At 37.6% G+C, this 18,840-nt stretch overlaps 2 protein-coding genes and 1 pseudogene across 5 annotated transcripts; 2 read left to right on the top strand and 1 right to left on the bottom strand.

The window, feature by feature from the left end:
* The first annotated feature begins 111 nt into the window (after window positions 1–111).
* On the top strand, window positions 112–3,843 carry LOC306888554 (acylglycerol kinase, mitochondrial-like; annotated as a pseudogene). Its single transcript, XR_013785967.1, has 15 exons — window positions 112–339; window positions 627–666; window positions 938–1,017; window positions 1,117–1,192; window positions 1,302–1,384; window positions 1,472–1,504; window positions 1,588–1,682; window positions 1,775–1,844; window positions 1,928–1,996; window positions 2,074–2,131; window positions 2,263–2,401; window positions 2,761–2,858; window positions 2,952–3,022; window positions 3,173–3,257; window positions 3,358–3,843. The product of XR_013785967.1 is annotated as an acylglycerol kinase, mitochondrial-like (transcript).
* Window positions 3,844–3,959: 116 nt separating this feature from the next.
* Window positions 3,960–11,641, bottom strand: LOC306888552 (DENN domain-containing protein 11-like). 3 transcript variants are annotated; one of them, XM_079446925.1, is made up of 10 exons: window positions 10,759–11,641; window positions 9,850–9,949; window positions 9,404–9,562; window positions 8,913–9,069; window positions 7,875–8,013; window positions 7,523–7,654; window positions 7,124–7,274; window positions 6,959–7,027; window positions 5,901–6,092; window positions 3,960–5,531 (listed from the first exon to the last, which is right to left on the bottom strand). In XM_079446925.1, exons 1-10 carry the CDS (start codon window positions 11,120–11,122, stop codon window positions 5,504–5,506), a joined length of 1,491 nt encoding a protein of 496 aa, XP_079303051.1. In that variant the 5' UTR covers window positions 11,123–11,641; the 3' UTR covers window positions 3,960–5,503. The 3 variants fall into 3 exon arrangements, with proteins under 3 accessions (XP_079303051.1, XP_079303053.1, XP_079303052.1); XM_079446927.1 differs by having other exon boundaries at window positions 3,960–5,785; window positions 10,759–11,324; XM_079446926.1 differs by having other exon boundaries at window positions 3,960–5,527; window positions 10,759–11,324.
* Window positions 11,642–11,733: 92 nt separating this feature from the next.
* Window positions 11,734–17,503, top strand: LOC306888210 (wee1-like protein kinase 2). The gene is made up of 12 exons (XM_079446404.1): window positions 11,734–12,096; window positions 12,497–12,751; window positions 12,870–13,069; window positions 13,141–13,195; window positions 13,319–13,488; window positions 13,651–13,772; window positions 13,877–14,023; window positions 14,116–14,217; window positions 14,789–14,874; window positions 15,043–15,213; window positions 16,235–16,383; window positions 16,517–17,503. Exons 2-12 carry the CDS (start codon window positions 12,506–12,508, stop codon window positions 16,650–16,652), a joined length of 1,584 nt encoding a protein of 527 aa, XP_079302530.1. The 5' UTR covers window positions 11,734–12,096; window positions 12,497–12,505; the 3' UTR covers window positions 16,653–17,503.
* The last annotated feature ends 1,337 nt before the right edge of the window (window positions 17,504–18,840 follow it).

Genomic DNA, 18,840 nt, shown 5'->3' with positions numbered 1-18,840 from the left:
TTATTTCAAAGGTAAAGTACAAAATATTCATAGTTTACGACTAAATTGATGCGGAACCTAACGTTATTCTCCTTGAGGAGGAGTATTGTTGTTGCACCGGTCATGCTTTGAATGTCGACGATGAAGATCTACGCTCAGTTCTTGTTGCGTTTTGCCGTGCAATAGTGTACCTTCATTGGGATATCTAAAAAGACAGCTGATATACAGTAATTCAGAATAATGGCTCGAGTAGTGAAAGTGTTTCGGACTTTCATCACATTCAAGAAATCACTGGAAAAAATCCACATTTGCTGTGTGTGTGCTGTCATATGGAGGACACTGGCTGTATGGAAAGCACTGGTTTGTGTTGTTACATATCTGACTGATTGATATCTATCTGTCGATCGATCTATCTATCTATCTATCTATCTATCTATCTATCTATCTATCTATCTATCTATCTATCTATCTATCTATCTATCTATCTATCTATCTATCTATCTATCTATCTATCTATCTTATCTATCTATCTTATCTTTCTTGTCTATCTATCTATCTATCTATCTATCTGTCTATCTGTCTATCTGTCTGTCTGTCTGTCTGTCTGTTTGTTGCTGTACTTATTAATTCTAGTACTTTTTTCACAGTGACAATGTGCTGCTACGAGAAGCATGTATAGAGGCCAGGGTAAGGAATGTAATTTGAAAATAAAGTGCTTATGAATGTCATTTTAATATTTGTTAGTTATAGTTTTTTTCCATTTTTATTTCTGTTTAGTTATTTTAGTGCATCAAGTTAAACTAAATGAAAATGAGAGCTGTTGCTTTGGCAACTAGTTGAAATTAAGTTTGTTAATGTTTATTTTATTTTTTTTGGTTATAGTTTTAGTTAACTGTAATGACCCTGATACCCAGTACTCGAAGGTTCATTAGTTAAATATATTGTATGTGATTTCCAGGTATTTGGTCATCAGTTAATTGGACCTCAGGAGCATCTGAAAAAAGCCACAGTCATTCTAAATCCTGCTGCCTGTAAAGGGTATGATTATACACATGGCCCTCACTGTGCCATAAATACATTTTTTTTTTAGCTATGTGAGTTTGTTTGTGTTATCATTGTGTTATATTTTCTCTACAGAAAAGCTAATACGTTGTTTGAGAAGAATGCAGCTCCCATTTTACACTTAGCTGGTGTAGAGGTCAAAATTGTAAAGGTACAGTATTATCCTTTATTGGTAAGGTCCTTTGGTACAGATTCTTTTTTTTTTTTTGTACTTTAATGTATTAATAATTTGCTATTTGTTGCTCAATTGCCTGTAACAGACTGATTATGAAGGCCAGGCAAAAAAGCTCATGGAATTGATGGATCAAACAGATATGCTGGAGGTGATGGGACATTACAGGAGGTACAAAAGTATCTTCATAAAGTGGGATTATTTAAAAAAAAATTTACCATATTTAAATATTTGCATGTGTTGATTTTTTTCACACAGGTGATAACTGGCCTACTGCGCAGAGCTGATGAGGTATTTACTAGTAATAAAACTGTCTGGTTTAAGATAAATGGCACATTCCAGAGTTTTCTGAATTTGAACTACTGTAACCACAGGAGACCTTCAGTAAAATACCAATCGGTTTCATTCCTCTGGGTTCCAGTAACTCTTTGAGTCAGAGTCTACATCTGGTTTCCGACAACAAAGTACAGTAAGTTTCATGACTTCACTTTTCAAGAATTGTTTTGCCAGAATGTAGAAGAGTGTGTTGTGATCCGATGTCATCTATTTCTGTTTTTTCAGGCACATTACCTCTGCAACCCTGTCAATACTGAAAGGAGAAAGGGTTGCACTGGATGTTCTGCAGATAAAAGTAAATTCGAAAAAGAGCTCAAGATTTGTCAGCTTTTTTTCACATAGAATTGATTGTGTAATTTCTGTTTTTATTGTGAGAAGGAGCAGCCGGTGTTTGCTCTGTTAGGTTTACGTTGGGGTGCATTCAGAGACGTCGCTTCTTCTATCTAAGTATGCTTATAATTTTTTAATCACAGCATAAATACAAAATGCAAATGCGTATTTCTAATGTGAAATTTTCCTTTAAGATATTGGTACCTTGGCCCCTTGAAAACAAGAGCAGCACATTGGTTTAGTAGCCTTAAGGTGAGTGCTGCTCTTTGCATTGTTTTTAAAGGAAGGAGTACTACAATGACATTGATAGCTAAGTTGCATCATATATTGAGGCCTTCATATGAGTTAGTACTGGATTGATCTCAATATCTTCTCTCTTACAGCAGTGGCCACAGATTCACCAGGCCTCCCTCTCCTATCTGGCTCCTGTACCTCGTCCACCTGACCTTCCCACTGAAATACCACCCCGGCCGAACCTCCTCTACCGCAGACTCAAGAACTACTGGAACCCTCCTATAGAAGGTGTTTTATCACTTTTATAGACATTTCATCATATAGAATATAGCTTATGGATATTAGCATTCTAATATTGTCTCAAAGCAGGTTCGAGACATAATAATTTATAAAACAAATCATTCATTCAAGAACAATGTCTTCAGTCATCAAGAGTCTATGCTGTGAACTTCACAAACTTTTGAAAATCCTGCATTTAGCTGATCCTGATAAGTGCTTGTTGTTACAAATGTAAACATGGCGACTTTTTCCATTTTGTGTGTTTTATGAATGACATTCAGCCAACAGTCCATGGGTGAGACGTCTGTGGCTGAGTCTAATGGATGTCTAACATTTGAATTCATGTTTAATACCTTTTCTGTTGGTAGAGCCACTGAAAGAGCCTGAGCCAGAGCAATGGGAGAGCAGAGACATTTCCACATTGGAGCTCACAGTTAGCACACACAATAAGAACCCTGTCAAGAGAGTGAGTACTGACATAATAGTTGCTCTTCATGGGAATGTATGTAATATAAATTCAATAGAATTTGTCCTGATTGGTGTTGTTTACTGTCTTCAGCGCAAGGACGATTCTATGGTGATAACTCTGGACTCAGACTCCCTCACAATTGGTCAGTTCATCACTGAGGGGTGAGTGTCATTCACAAAACTGCTTGGGAAAGGAGAAATGTTGAATCAGTTGCACTTATTTGTCTGCTGAACGTCAGTGAACTTAATTTAATTTGCCATTAGAACCTTTCTAGGTTTTTGGGTATAAATGAGTAATACTTTGTCATTTAGAACTAAGAAAGAATCGAACCCGATGGAGTCCATTGAAGATGTTTCGCAGATAGAGGCCAGTGCTGCTAGTCTCAATCTCCCAGAAGTCAGTATATTATTTGAAACAGTTTTGGGGACTGATTTCTTTGTAATCATGCATTGATCTAAGCTGTGATGATCTATTACTTTTCTTCTCCTGTCCACAGGAGGGTGCCGGCTTTTATGACATTGATAATGAGGAATATGAGGCAATGTCTGTGGAAGTGAGACTGTTGCCACGGAAACTGAGGCTCTTTTGCAGTGCTGAGCGCAGAGAGCAGCTTGCATAGGCTCAGTGATGACAGAAATTATGGTTCTGTTAAAGTGCGGAGATGAGCCTGAGGGACTGCTGACGAAACCGGAAAACATACCAGTTACACCAAAAAGAGGAGTCAAATGAACTTTGAGTTGTCATAAAGGTCACCATACTCCAACTGAACAATCTGTGGTCTATGGACTTTAAGAAACAGCAGTTAAATTGTCATTTTGATGGTTTTTAACAGCATGGATGAGGTTATTAACTTATTACAGGTTTAAGTTCAGGTTCATGCAAAGATGGCTCAAGAACTTGCTTAAGAAACTCAAAGCAATACATGATAATGTAAGTGTCTGGCCAGATGAGGACCAAGAATAAAAGTCATTATCAATCTCTTATTTGCTAATTTTAAGACTTTCTCATGCATTTGTGATAATCCTGTAGCTTCCTTTAGGTAAACCGGTGTTTTGTTTTTCTCAAAACAACCCCCAAATACTGCACAAACAAAGCATGTGATAGAAAAGAAGGAACCGTTTATTTCAAAATGGCAGTGAATAGGAATCACTGGCTTTAAAACAACATACACATGCTGTTAGTTTGTATTACTGTATAGGTAGTGTGTAAGACAGCGGCATTACATTAGTGCTTTGTGATACTAGTAGAGTAAAACTCAACATTCTTTTAGATTGTTATTGTGACAAAGACTTGTGTAACACTTAGATAACTCACAAAAATATTGCACACACAATACCAGACAATTCAACCTGTACAATAATATACATTTCCATTCATTTACAATTGGACACTAAATAACCAACCAACATCCTACAAGAGGATGGTTTTCAAAGATTTAAAATACAGAAAGTTCTCTTTAAGTTCTCTGATAGATAAGAAATGTAAAAACAAAATTCACATTTAATCAAAGTAGGTTATAATTAACAGTATTATTTATTGTTATTTTAAATATTAATGTATTTTAAAGAACTTCATCCATCAAACTGTGACAAACCTGAGTGCCTGCACTCATTCTCAAGAAATCAATTGTCGTTATGCATTTTATTAGAAGGTCAAAAATTAGATGAATGGAAACTGTAAACTCAAAAGGTCAAGTAAATACTTTTCAATTTAAATTTTCTTTTAAACTTCAGCTTTATGAAAAATTTGAATAATGAAGTGTCAAGTTAGGGTTTTCACAGGATGAACATATAAATGCACAAAAAACCACAATCAATCAGCCTTGTGAGGCCAGTTTGCTGCCGTTATCCAGAAATGATCGACCCAAAAACATTTAAATAAGAAACCCCAAGTATATACATATTCATATCTTTAACAAGTAATAATCAGGAGCATTCACTGATGACAGACAGGAATAGAATCACATTCATTTCTTTAGAGCAAATTAAGGGACTCAAAAAGCTGAATGTAACATTTCTGTGTCTGTTTAAATCATATGTGCATCAGACCGTGCATTAAATGTACAATTTACATTCAATACCAAGAGTGACAGTGATTAAAGGCATGTCCAGAATGAACAGATACATTTTATGCTTCAGTTCATAAGTGGGTGTAATAACAGCAAATGCTTGAAAAGAGAATGACGTAGACAGCATTGAAAAGATTGAAATGTCACATTCATCAGATAACATTTGGGTAGTGAAATAATGACTGAGAACCTTCTACACTTGTTCACTCCCATTCACATACATCAATAAGCACTGTGCCAAACTACAGTAGTAGTGTCTATTTGTCCATGCACAATAGATCACAAGTAACACAACAACACAGTGACGGATGTCTGTTTTTTCCCAAAATGAAATGACTGTTTACATGTACATGATTAAGTTCAAAAAATGTGGCAAAGATTGTAAAAATCTCTGCCGTCACAGTACTGTGTATGCAACATCCATAAAAGTTTTAGAAATACAGATATGACATTCAAAGCAGACTTTACCAAACCGTTGTAACCAGCAAAAATATGTGGATCCGGGAAGTGAGAGTTGCCCCGTTGATGGACCATTTTTCCAATTCTCTGGTGTCCAAGTGAAGCAGATTTATATTCACATCAGTCCTCCCAGACAGGACTGGCTAGAAGAACAAAGTCACAACTGAAGACCACACAATAAAAAGCAGTAGAGAGAGGCACAGAGATCATCGTGTTTTGGAAACAAGTTGATTAGAAATCCAAGAAGGTTGGAAGGATACTAAGCACATAGATAGACAGACAAGCAGAAAGACGTCACTGGATTGACTGGCTGCAGAGTGCATAAAAAGCCTGCAGACGGATTGCACCTTTTGGTGTTGGCAGTGTAAGTGCAGTCCTGAGGGGTCAGGAATGGCTCCTGAGATAGAGTGCCAGAGAAAGAGAGAAAAGAAAGCAGGTAATCAGTAGGCAGTGTGTTGTAGCCCTAAAAGAAAATGGGCTCCAGAGATAGCGGCAGAGACTGAGAGTCTTACGGGCAGCAGGGGTTGTCGATAACCAGCATGACGTCGATGCCGTAGATTTCCAGCAGGTCGACGAGAAAACCGCGGTCACCCTGAGGATCCAGCCCCATGGCTCTCACATGTTCAGCAGTCAGGGTAGGATCGGCGCTCCCCGCCACCTCAGACAGGGTTCGGAAGATTCTGTTGTTTTGCTCCATGAAGAACCTGGGTCACAAACAAAGGTAAATTCCATACAGATTAAAACAGTGGGCTTCCATAGCTATATTTATATTAGAAAATAAAGAAATTGTGGATTTTTAAGTGTCAAATAACACACTGTATGCAATCATATACATTTACAACAAATACACTACCATTCAAAAATCTTGGGCCTGTAAATGAAAAAAAAAAAAAAGTTCAACTTCTTTCCAGGAAGGATGCTTTACATTAATCAAAATTGACAGTGAAGACATTTACAATAAATTGTTACAAAATACTTCTATTTCAAATAAATGATGTTCTTTTGTACTTTCTATTCATTGAAAAAAGTATCACGGTTTCATTAAAAATATTAATCAGGACAACTGTTTTTAATATCGATAATAAGGAATGTTTCTGAAGCAAATAAGGCTATTAGAATGATTTCTGAAGGATCATGTGACAATGAAGACTGGATGCTGAAAATTCAGCTTTGTCATCCCAGAAATAAATTACATTTTAAAACATTAAAATAGAAAACAAAGTCATTTTAAATGTTAATAATATATCACAATATTACTGTTTTTAATTTTTTTATCACATAAATGCATCTTTGGTATGCATGAGAGCTTTAAAAAAAAAAATAAAAATCTTACTAACCCCAAACTTTTGAACTGTAAATGACAATTATTATCTATTCTTATACTATTCACAATTCAGAGTATGAAAATATAGTATTGCATATCCATCAGTTTCCCAACGTTATCGCTTAATCAAGGTTAAAGAAAGTTAAACTATTTTCACAAAAAATGAATTGTGTTCTTCCAAACACTCTTTCTATCTCATTAAAATCTGCTGATGTGTAACTTCCATCGTGTAATTCCATCACGTACAAAATGAAGAGGTCTTCCTCATTAGATGCACAGTCTCCATCCACCTCCTGAGAGTACAGCAGCAACTGCCTGCAAAGATATCAGCATCATCATATGCCTGTGGAACAATATGTTTTCAGGGGTTTTTTCCTCATTAGCTTTTGAGATTTTAAAAGGCTGACATACCTTTGCTCACAGAGCTTGCGATACTTCTCTCGGTCCGCATTGTTGAGTCTAAGCAGAGGCTGGAGGCTCTCTCTATGTGTCTTTACATTCTGATTGTCAATGTAGACATCATACAGCTCCTTCTTTTCCTCAAAGATCTTCTCTGTTGTACCTGAGAACCCAAATAAAAATCACTCCACTGATTTATTCTTCCTGAGTAACATTCTTACTAATTTACCAACTACTACTTATGTTGGAAGTAAAGGTTCTTATTTCTTAAACTCACTACCAAGAGGTAAACTCATTCTAGATGTAAATGTTATCTAACATCCATTGTTTACACCAGTTAAACCTTTTTGTGCCTGTGGAATTATGAATTTTGCCTCCAACATTAGTCCTTTTCTTGACTGAGACACTTACAGGCCACGTAAGACAGCTCAGTCTCAAGAGCGGAGATGTCAGCAACATTGATGTAGAAGAAAGGGCGGAACTCCGGAACAGAGAGGCCCATCCCAGGAATGGATACATTAGCAAGGCAGCAGCAACAATATACTAAGAGATGCAAATAAAAAAACATAAAGAATCAAAATAAGTTATAACGTGAAAACACATTTACTAGAGTTACAGACTATAAAAATGCACAAATCAATGACAATATGCAAGAGCATGTACATGATCTTTATCAATGGATTCTCAAGCTATTTTTAATTTATGGAAAATTTGCATAGACATTAAGACAGCCATGTGCGTGTAAATGCGTTTCCATTCTCACCCCGATAGCAGACCACACCAACAGGGGGAGGAGAGAAAATGAGGATGCGTTTCCTGAGCAAAGCAAACTTCCACAGCACCATGAGCTGCTCTCCAAAGAAGCGAATGAACTGGGACATGCAGCCAGCCGGGTGTGTAATCTGATCAGAGGTGGACAGAGAACAGAAAAGGGACATGTTTTGTGCTTCTGATCTCTTAATAAATGACATACAGACACATCACACATATTAAACAGTCTCTTAAAATGTATAAGAAATACATGGCAGCTTTTAGATCATAAAGAAAATGATGAATAATAAAATAATTATTTAAAAATTCACATTTAAAAAATATTATTATAATAATAGTGAGCGATCATTCAGTGAGAGACCATTCAGCCAATAATCACAGCTTTTTAACTGATTAATATAAGTGATCATTCAATCTAGTCTTATTTTTTTTAATTCCGTCAGGCTTGTAAATTCATAATGCAATTATTCAAAGTTCATTTTCAAAAAACTATTTTTTATACGTTTGTGTATTTAATACTGGATATCATTGCACTTTTTTATCATATTTACCACCAATGTAATGTATGACTAGAAAAACCATAAACATGGATTTAGAAAGTACATCTTCAAGACTGAACAAGGCTTTATTTAACAAACAGCACAGCCAAATCTAGTTCTGAGTTTATGTATACCTCAGCATATTTTTCAACAAGTATGGAATTCTTCTTTAAGAATAGAGGATCTTGTGGTTTGTGGACAGAGAAATTTGTCTCACAATAGTTTTTTTTTTTCTTCTCACAAAACTCTCCCATGTGTATAATGCTGCTAGGAGGTTCAGAAGTATTGCACCCTGGTTAATCAGTAACATGAAATTCCCTGAGTGGCCTGGCCTAGATTTCTTCAGAAACCAGAAAAAGACATCAGAAAAAGGGAAAAAAAATCTAATTATCTAATACTACTATAATTAAAATATATTTAATTTCAACTGGAGTTTAATGGAAGCTGATGCTTTGATTAGTGACAGATAACGTTGGGTTATATCTTCAAACCTTCATCTCTGGATGCATGCAGCGGTTGACTATGGGCCCAAGAGCACTGATCGGGCAGGCTGTGACCAAACCGTTCCCTCCCGGGGGCAACACTGCCTTTTTATCCTCGTAGAAAGCTTCCAATGGAGAGTATTGACCTGGACACTGCAACTGGTGCCTTCAAGAAAGCATGTGCAGACTGTTGGTGTTGTCATAAAATGCATTGCACTTAACAGGAAGTTCCTTTATTTAAATGCAGACATTGAGGAACAGACATTTTTAAAACAATTGATCAACTTTATATTACAATTTTGCATGCTGCATATTACAGCCTTAACTGACTGAAGAAGAGATGTAGGTAAATGAGTCCAAATTAAACTAATTCCATGTCACATTGCATGCAACTCAGAGCTTATGTTTAATACATAACATCTTAAAATAGAAATGATGTGTGCAAAAGAGTAAAAGAAAGAGACATAACAAGGTACAATGTGAAGCAAGCATACACTTACCGGACTTGATTTTCCAGGAAGTGCATGTACCGGTATAGCAGTGTGTAAGAAGGAGACAAAATCCCTACAGATTTCATCCGAGCTCCTCGTTCCAGCTCACTCTCCACGGGCATGTTGGCAAAGCACGCTAGTCCAAAGAAACAGCCTTTCCGAAAATATCTACAAAATAAGACAAGCACATTTAATCTGGATTAATCTATATACATACACACAAAATTAACCTGTGAGGATGAATATTTACAACTAATAACCAAACAGTTTGCCTCAAAACATCTATATATACTACATATAGTACTAGAACATATTTTATCCCAACTAAACCAAATGTTTTTTATACCAAATAATAGAGGGTAGGACTGTGATATAGATATGTATTATTAAGCAAAATGTTACAAATGCCTTCTGTCTCTTATTTATGCAATGGCATTTATGAAAGAGATGCCCACATGAAGTCACTTGAGATCCGATGAGAGCCGCTTGCCATAGACTTGAACTCTACTCCCTCCAGATTCACATCTTGAGGTAGGCACCATTCTATCATGTTCCCTGTAAAAGACAATGTGGGCCTATGTAAACAATTGTGAAGCTGTTGGACCAGGTTTTAATCAAACAGTGTTTGCAGAAGAACACAAAACTCTCTAAATGACTTTTTCCGCTGAACTCCCTATGAAAAAAAGAGGAAGTCTTAAAAACAGTACAGTAGTCAGCTGTATGACTTATTCAACTTTCACTTCATAGTATATTCATTTCCTTACATGTGTTATGACAACTCCTATACACTTCTGCGATGAACATGTCATTCGTTTCTGAATTAAGTGTTTTGTGTAACCTACAGTTAAAAAAAAGCGGTGTAACTGTTTGAATATTATCTCATAGAAAGTGAAAAAAAGCAGTCGGCATAATCTTTCATTATTATTATTTCTTAAAAAGAATAAACAGCAAAGAAACATTATTACTACTAATAATATCATTCATTAGATTTGCAATATATTGATCAAATATTATTTACATATTATTAATGTTTTATGTCATTTAAGCATTTATAGTATTTTAAAACTCTCAGTGTAAGTAATATACTGTACAGGAAGCCATTCTGTTGCTATATGACAATAAAATCATAAAACAGAGGACCCCTTCAGATCCTTGTGGATGATTTTCAAGATCATAAAATATAGTACGTTTTACTAATTTAAATATTTGTAGATAATCGCTTTCAACACTGTATGAAAGCATCGTAATTATGATATTTCTAAGAACTTAGCATGTTTTTTAACTAGATTTTTCAAAGATTTCTCCTCTTCATCATCACCATCATCATCTCGGACACGGTTTTACACTATTTCAGTTAACCTCACCAGATCTTGTGTCGAAAGTCACAACAAACACTGCAACAATTTGGTCTTTTTCTTCCCATCCAGTGATCCTCCGGTCCCTGATTGACAGTCCATGAAATGCGCAGTCTCCCTCTTCATCAGTGGCGGAAGCATCTCCTCCCGGGCCGCTGTGTTTCTGGGGAGAGTGTGCACTTTCACCTGAAACAGCTGTTACACTCTTCGGTCTCAGTGAGACATCTGCCCGTACACCCTCCTCGGTCGGGTAACTAGACAGACCGGGTTGTACTGAATCCTCAGTGTCCGGTGATGGAGCCGCTGGGGCAAGTTCGGCCGGGGGAACCTCCTCCCAGTCCAGCAGCGGAGCGCGATCCGACTGCTCAACCATAGTGTTTTCGATACAACTATCGAGGAAATAAACAAAGTAGTCGCACTCGATACCGAGCGGTCAGTCAAAGCGACAAACGCAACGCATGAAACGAAACATAGCGCTTGTAATTCAAACGAGATCCCTAAATGTAGTAATCCAGACAGGGTAACAAACGCTGTACACTGTTTTGATGATGCACACACTTCCGCTCACGTGGTGCAAAAGGGTTATTGCGATCAACCCGAAAAATAAACACACAGTATGATGTTGTCTGTGTGCGCAGTAATTTACGCTAAAATGAATATGACATAAAAATGATAAAATGAAAAATGACTTTGACGACCATATAATTAGCTTTCCTTGACACTAATGCAGCTTTCGGACGTTTAATAATAAATTGAATAGATTTTTTAAATAAATAAATAATACATGTGTAATCTATTTCTTTGTCGTGTATACAAGTTTGATAATTAGTGGTGTTTCAAGCTGGATTTTTTCTGAAGTGCGTGACTACCACCTTTACTACTATTCGACTGTGGGCTGTGAGCTAGCATTTCATTGGTTGAGACCAGTAAACGTATACGCCCACTTTACTAAACGAGTCTGTTTTGTGAACGAAAGTACATCTAGTTCATTCACATCTAGCTAAGATCACTTCACAACAAGGTAAAAACATCATGATTTTGTAAAGGTGACTGATGACCACAAAATGGTGTAAAGGCGATATTAAAACTTCAAATATGGAGAGAAAACTGATACATGTTGTGATCACGCTCTGACTGGTATGCAGAAAAAGGGTTCAAATGTTGTTAACGGATCTGAACAAATCTTTTTTTAGTGATCAGATTCAAAAGATTCGAGTCATGAATTAAAATATTTGACGCTAGTTAGCGGAATTAATTAACGGTCGAGCCACTCCGCCCATCGTTAAAGGACCTCATTAAGGTTGTCGCGCCCAGTTCAAGCGTGGTGGTCCATGAGCTCATCTCAGGGTAAGTTGAAATTGCTTTTATGTGGTTCAAAACAGCATAATAAGACCATGGGAGTGACCTAAATATATTTTGAGAGTATCTTTTAATGTTTTGATCTTCTCACAACAAATATATGTGATCCTTGAGATACTGAGGCTTATCTAAGAAGACTAACGTTACTCTCTTAACTTGTGACTGTTTACATTTTGTGTGTGTGTGTAAATTAAGTACATATTATGTAAAATACAATAAAACAGCAGGTCACAATTGCTAAAATCAAATTTATTGAACACCATAAATATTTGTATAGGCCATCTATCATCCCACGCTCTAGTTATCCAAATTGATTGATCGTTAATTTACCAAGTTAGTTTATTTACATGTTAGTTGCCATACTAACCCCCTTTTTTTCTGAGTGCAGTGGTCTGAAATGGCCTCTGTGAATGCAGTACAGCAGCATCTTAACTTCTCCAGCAGTGGGGAGGAGGACAGCAGTGACAATAGCTTTGATGAATGGGCGCACAGGAGTGTTCCAGTCAGAAGCCCCTGTCGGACACCCCGGGTACAGCACCACCACACCAGGAGTATCACTGTTTCCCCCACCATCCCTACCTCTCCCATTCCGTATGCTGCTTGGAAAAAACTCCGGCTTTGTGACTCACCCAGTACACCAAAGGTGATCTTGCAGTGCCTCAGTTTCATATAAATTGTGATGTGATGACCATCTGCTGTATGCTTTTGCAGTAGCAGTACATTTGACACTGTAAAGAAATGCTTACTTCCTCTACCCACAGAGTTTGCTGTCTAAATCGACCCTCCCTTGCTCTAGCAGAAAGTCATGTCGCAGTCAAAGATTCCTTCGTTTGTCCACTGCTTTTGATCATGTGCCCTCAGTGAACGTTAACCCTTTTACACCAGAGACGGTGCGCAGAAACAGTGAACACCACAAGAGGAAGAGCCAAAGGAGTGATGATGATGAGGATGATGCACAAAGGTAACATCTTTCCTTTAAGCAATGCCTGTTGAGGAACAAGATTTACATTGAAGTACCTTTTACATTTACAGATCTAAGGAAACTCCAAACTCGTCAGAGGATGAAAATTTCTTCCTTCCCTCAAAGGTACGGTTTCAAAGACCATTATTCTTGTCTTTTATTTAGTAGATTTAGAAGTCTTCGTAATCCCACCAAAAGCTTTGGCAAATCTGTGTTCTCTCTCACGGTCTCCCATCTGTTGGCCTTCAGAGGCCAGCAGTGTCAGCCCGCATGCTGTTGCGTTATGAGAGTGAGTTTCTAGAGCTGAGCTGCATCGGCGTGGGCGAGTTTGGTTCTGTGTATCGATGTTTGAAGAGGTTGGATGGTTGCATGTACGCCATCAAGCGCTCGCGCAGGCCAATTGCAGGCTCCGCCAATGAGTGAGTCAGCACTGCCAGCCACATTGGGCTTAATGTTCTCAGTTTTCCCAATTTAAAACCTCTAAGGACAATTCTAAATATGGTTAGTCTTTATAGGGTTTTTGTGCTTCCTCAATGAATTTTAGACTATTAAAATGTATTTATTTTTTTTCCCCTCTTCAGGCAGCTGGCCTTGAAGGAAGTGTACGCCCATGCGGTGTTGGGCCATCACCCTCATGTTGTGCGATACTATTCTGCATGGGCTGAGGATGACCATATGATTATACAAAATGAATACTGTGATGGTAGGACAGAAGCTCACAAAATTACATTGACGGTCATGTGTTTGGTAATTGTAGTTGACTGTTTTTACTTTGAGAACTAGGCTAACTTCGTAGGGTTTTTATAGGTGGTTGCCTCCATGATTCTATAACTGAAAAAGGAGAGCAAGGAGAGTTCTTCAGTGTTCCTGAGCTGAGGGATCTGCTCCTTCAGGTCTCCATGGGGCTCAAATACATCCACAGCCTAGGCCTAGTGCATCTCGATATTAAACCCAGTGAGCTTTGTGTCTCTTTCATGGTTTCTCCAATGCCTATACCAGTTGATGAAAACTGGACTTGCACATGTTTAAACTTCCATTCTTTTTAGGTAATATTTTCATCTGCCGTCGACCTAGCTCAAGTGCAGGTGGAGAGGGAGATAGCGACGAAGAGGATGAAAGCCCCTCCTCTGGGGTTGTATATAAAATTGGTATCTACCTACCTGTCCATGTGTTTAACCCTTAAATGCATAAATGATTAGCCAGTCTTGATTACATATTTGGGTCTTTAGTGACCTGAAACATATTTCTAACATGGATCTTAACTGCCTCAAAAGTAAACTCTCTTGATAATATTATTGATGCACCAAAATTACTTTTAATCAAAAGCAAAATTAAAGTTTTCATCTAGCTGAAACTGAAACTAATTTTGGTAACAACTCTATATGCTGTTCAGGGTGTTGTGTACCCAGATAAAAAATGAAATGCGTATAGTAAAGTTGTTTGGCAACAAGCAACCTCGTCATATTTCAGACAAAATGTTACTATTTCGGTCAATTATTTCACCCCTCCAAAACCATTTTCACCAAAATAAAAATTGAGGGTTTTGTTTATTCTTTTGACCAAATATTTTCAGATGTTAAACATTTCTGTGCATCACTAAATCTAAAAATGGCAATTACAAAATATTAAAATAAAGCACATTTGTCATTTGTTTTGTGCGTTGCTAAATTGATGCAATATACAGTATATATGTGGTGATATGAGTATCTTGTTCTTTAGGTGACTTGGGTCATGTAACATCCATCTCAAGTCCTCAGGTAGAGGAAGGGGATAGCCGCTTCTTGGCCTACGAGGTCCTGCGAGAGGTATGATATCTGTTTGAATTTTATCAGAGTGTTCTGTTTGTTTCAGAGTTTAAACATAGCAATCTTATCCAGAGAACTGCACTGATCTTATATACAGTGGTTATGAATGGCAAAACAAGCTAACTGTGGATTTAACCAGTTGTTGTCGGCTTTGTTTTTCCCTCGCAGGACTATACACATCTTCCTAAAGCAGATATTTTTGCACTGGGCCTGACCGTGTTATTAGCTGCCGGAGCTCCACCACTTCCTCAGAATGGAGATGACTGGCACAGCCTCAGGCAGGGTGAGCTACCCAGCCTGCCCCAGGAGTTCCCAGCACCCTTTAAAGACCTCCTAAAGGTGCATTTTTAGTAAGCAGCACATCTGTGTGGTATCTGTAATGGTTTCTTTTTTTGGTTTGTTTCTATAAAGTTCCTTAAATCATCAGAGTTTACTTCATATTACACTTTCAGAAAAAAAGTTACAAAAGCCTTCACTGGGGCAGTGTCTTTCAAAAGGTGCAGCTTTGTATCTTATTTGTCCCTAAACGGTGCATATTATTACCTAAATGATACATATTTGTACCTTTTGAAAGGGTACCACAGCTTTTTTTCTGAGTATAGAGGGGTCTTCAAAATAGTTGTGCCAATAACATTAAAGTCCAATTTTGTTTATTACATTTATAAAAATACTTTTTTTTTTTTTTTTTTTTTTTTTTAATGCATATTTCAGAATTCATATTTCCCATGTATTGTATTAGTCAGTCTAGGGCAGTGTTGCTTAAGTAAATAAACATATAAATACATGTGACCCTGGACCACAAAATCAGTCATAAGGGTAAATTATTTTTAAACTGAGATTTATACACCTGAAAGCAGTATAAATAAGCTTTCCAGTGATGTATGGTTTGTTAGGACAGGACAATATTTGTCCGAGATGCAACTATTTGAAAATCTGGAATCTGAGGGTGCAAACAATCTAAATATTGAGAAAATCGCCTTTCAAGTTGTCCAAATGAAGTCCTTAGCAATGCAAATTACTAATAAAAAATTAATGGAACATGACCTTTATTTAATAATTTTTAGCATAAAAGAAAAATCGATAATTTTGACCCATACAATGTATTGTTGGCCATTGCTACAAATATACCCGTGCGACTTAAGACTGGTCTTGTAGTCCAGGGTCACATTTATTTTCATTCCACCAGCAGAGGGCATAAAACAACTATCAGAATGCTAATGAGTGTAGTTTCTCTACATTACTGTACATGAAAGTTTCTTTAGAATTTTCTTGAATGTACTGGTGGTTTTGAAGTTTACATTGGATCAGTCTGAGGTCAAGACTGGAAACCTAATATGGACAATACATCTGTATGTGATAGACGTTGTTGGATCCTGATCCTACTACTAGGCCATCTGCATCTGCATTGTGTCGTCATGATGTACTGCGCAAGGAGAGGGCTGGCAAACTGGCTGCACAACTTCGCAAGGAATTAAATGTGGAGAAGTTCAGAACAGCTATGCTAGAAAGGTGAGATGAGTTATCTTGCGTTGTGCTATACTCTAGTACTCGATTTCATGAGGTAGCATTTATTTACTTTTTCTTATAGAATCACTTCTGCTTATAGAGGTCTTAGTTTGCCATGCATTTTATTTCTATTTAGAGAACTTAAGGAGGCCCGACTGGCTGCTACCTCACCGCACCAGTCATCACAACTAGGGTCTCTTCCAAAAGCTGGGAGGAAGCTTGTGGGCAAAAGTGCAGCCCGTTCCATGAGCTTTGGTTTCCCTGGATACTAGCACTGAATTCGTCATGTCCTGCATGTCATCAGACCTACATGCTGTATTTCTGGAATGCAATAGTCCGATGCTTTTGCATTAATCAGCATTTGTCACTGGTTAAACTTCAGATCCTCTTTGTCTTACCCCTTAACACCGCCATTGCTCAGTTTTATTTGTGGCATGAATCGGTGCATATTTATGGTTTGCTGTTGAATGGCACATTTATCTTTTCAAATAACTAGTGCTTTTTAATTGTAAATAAAGTTTTTAAATATTTTGCTGTGTGATGCACTTTAACCTATTCAATCAGGGCCTGTCCAAATACCCACATTTGCAGTCTTGGCCACTTGAGTGTGTGCATGCAACAGGAAGTGTGCAAGAAGGTCTTCAAAACGCCAAAATGCAGTGTCTTCAACACTAAATCTACACTATCTTAAAAACCGCTTTGGAGCAGTGTTCTAAGCCAAGCGTAACCCATCATGCAATCAATTTTTATTATTTTATTTAATTTTTTTCCCAAAGATTTGAAAATCAAAAAGCTCTGCAAGCACTTGCAATTTTTACAATACTGTAAGTGTGTCCCATTGTGTAATGAAAGGTTCTGCACACGCTTGTGGTCTTCAAATAAAGAAATACGTCAAAGTGGTCAAGTGCAAAAACCTCAGTCTGTCTGCCATGTTGAGTCAGCAACATTGAGGTGGGGAAGAAAGCGAAGCAACTGGATGTCTACCAGGGGCCTGTTTCATAAAACAAGTTTACCAAATAACCCAGGCTTATTTCAGTTAGTCTGACTTATTTTGAACCAAATCAACTGACAATTAATCAGACTACAAGTGCATCTCAATAAATTACAATGTCGTGAAAAAGTTCGTTTTTTCTTGTAAGTTATTTAAAAAAGTGAAACTTTCATATATTTTAGATTCATTGCATGTAAAGTAAAACATTTTAAATTTTTTGTTTTAATTTTTATGATTAGAGCTTACAGCTCATGAAAGTCAAAAATCAGTATATCAAAATATTAGAATATTTACATTTGAGTTTCAATTAATGACCATCTCTACAGTATAAATTCCGGGTATCTCTTGTTCTTTGAAACCACAATAATGGAGAAGACTGCTGACTTGGCAATGATCCAGAAGATGAACATTGACGCCCTCCACAAAGAGGGTAAGTCACAGAGGGTCATTACTGAAAGATATAGCTGTTTACAGAGTGCTGTATCAAAGCATATTAAATGCAAAGTTGACTTGAAGAATTTGGGTAGGAAAAGGTGCACAAGCAACAGTGATGACCGCAAGCTTGAGAATACTGTCAAGCAAAGCTGATTCAAACACTTGGGAGAGCTTCACAAGGAGTGGACTGAAGCTGGAGTCAGTGCATCAAGACTCACCACGCTCAGACGTCTTCAGAAAAAGGGCTACCAAGCCACTTCTGAACCAGAGACAATGTCAGAAGCGTCTTACCTGGGCTGTGGAGAAAAAGAACTGGACTGTTGCTCAGTGGTCCAAAGTCCTCTTTTCAGATGAAAGTAAATTTTGCATTTCATTTGGAAATCAAGGTCCCAGAGTCTGGAGGAAGAGTGGAGAGGCACAGAATCCATGTTGCTTGAAGTCCAGTGTGAAGTTTCTGAAGTCAGGGATGATTTGGGCTGCCATGTCATCTGCTGGTGTTTGTCCACTGTGTTTTCTGAAGTCCACAGTCAACGCAGCCATCTACCAGGAAATTTTAGAGCACTTCATGCTTCCTTCTGCTGATAAGCTTTATGGAGATGCTGATTTCATTTTCCAGCAGGACTTGGCACCTGCCCACACTGCCAAAGGTACCAAAAGCTGGTTCAGTGATCATGGTGTTACTGTGCTTGATTGGCCAGCAAACTCGCCTGACCTGAACTCCATAGAGAATCTACGGGGTATTGTCAAAAGGAAGATGAGAGACACCAGACACAACAATGCAGATGACCTGAAAGCCGCTATCAAAGCAACCTGGACTTCCATCACACCTGAGCAGTGCCACAAACTGATCACCTCCATGCCACGCCGCATTGATGCAGTAATAAAAACTTTAAAGCAAAAGGAGCCCCTACCAAGTATTGAGTATATATACAGTAAATGAAAATTTTTTCCAGAAGGCCAACAATTCACTAAAAATGTTTTTTTTATTGGTCTTATGAAGTATTCTAATTTGTTGAGAATTGGTGGGTTTTTGT

Source organism: Barbus barbus, assembly GCF_936440315.1.
Source record: "Barbus barbus genome assembly, chromosome: 22".
NCBI lineage: Eukaryota > Metazoa > Chordata > Actinopteri > Cypriniformes > Cyprinidae > Barbus > Barbus barbus.
Note: the sequence above shows the minus strand (reverse complement) of the source record. Positions and strands in the feature narration are given on the sequence as shown.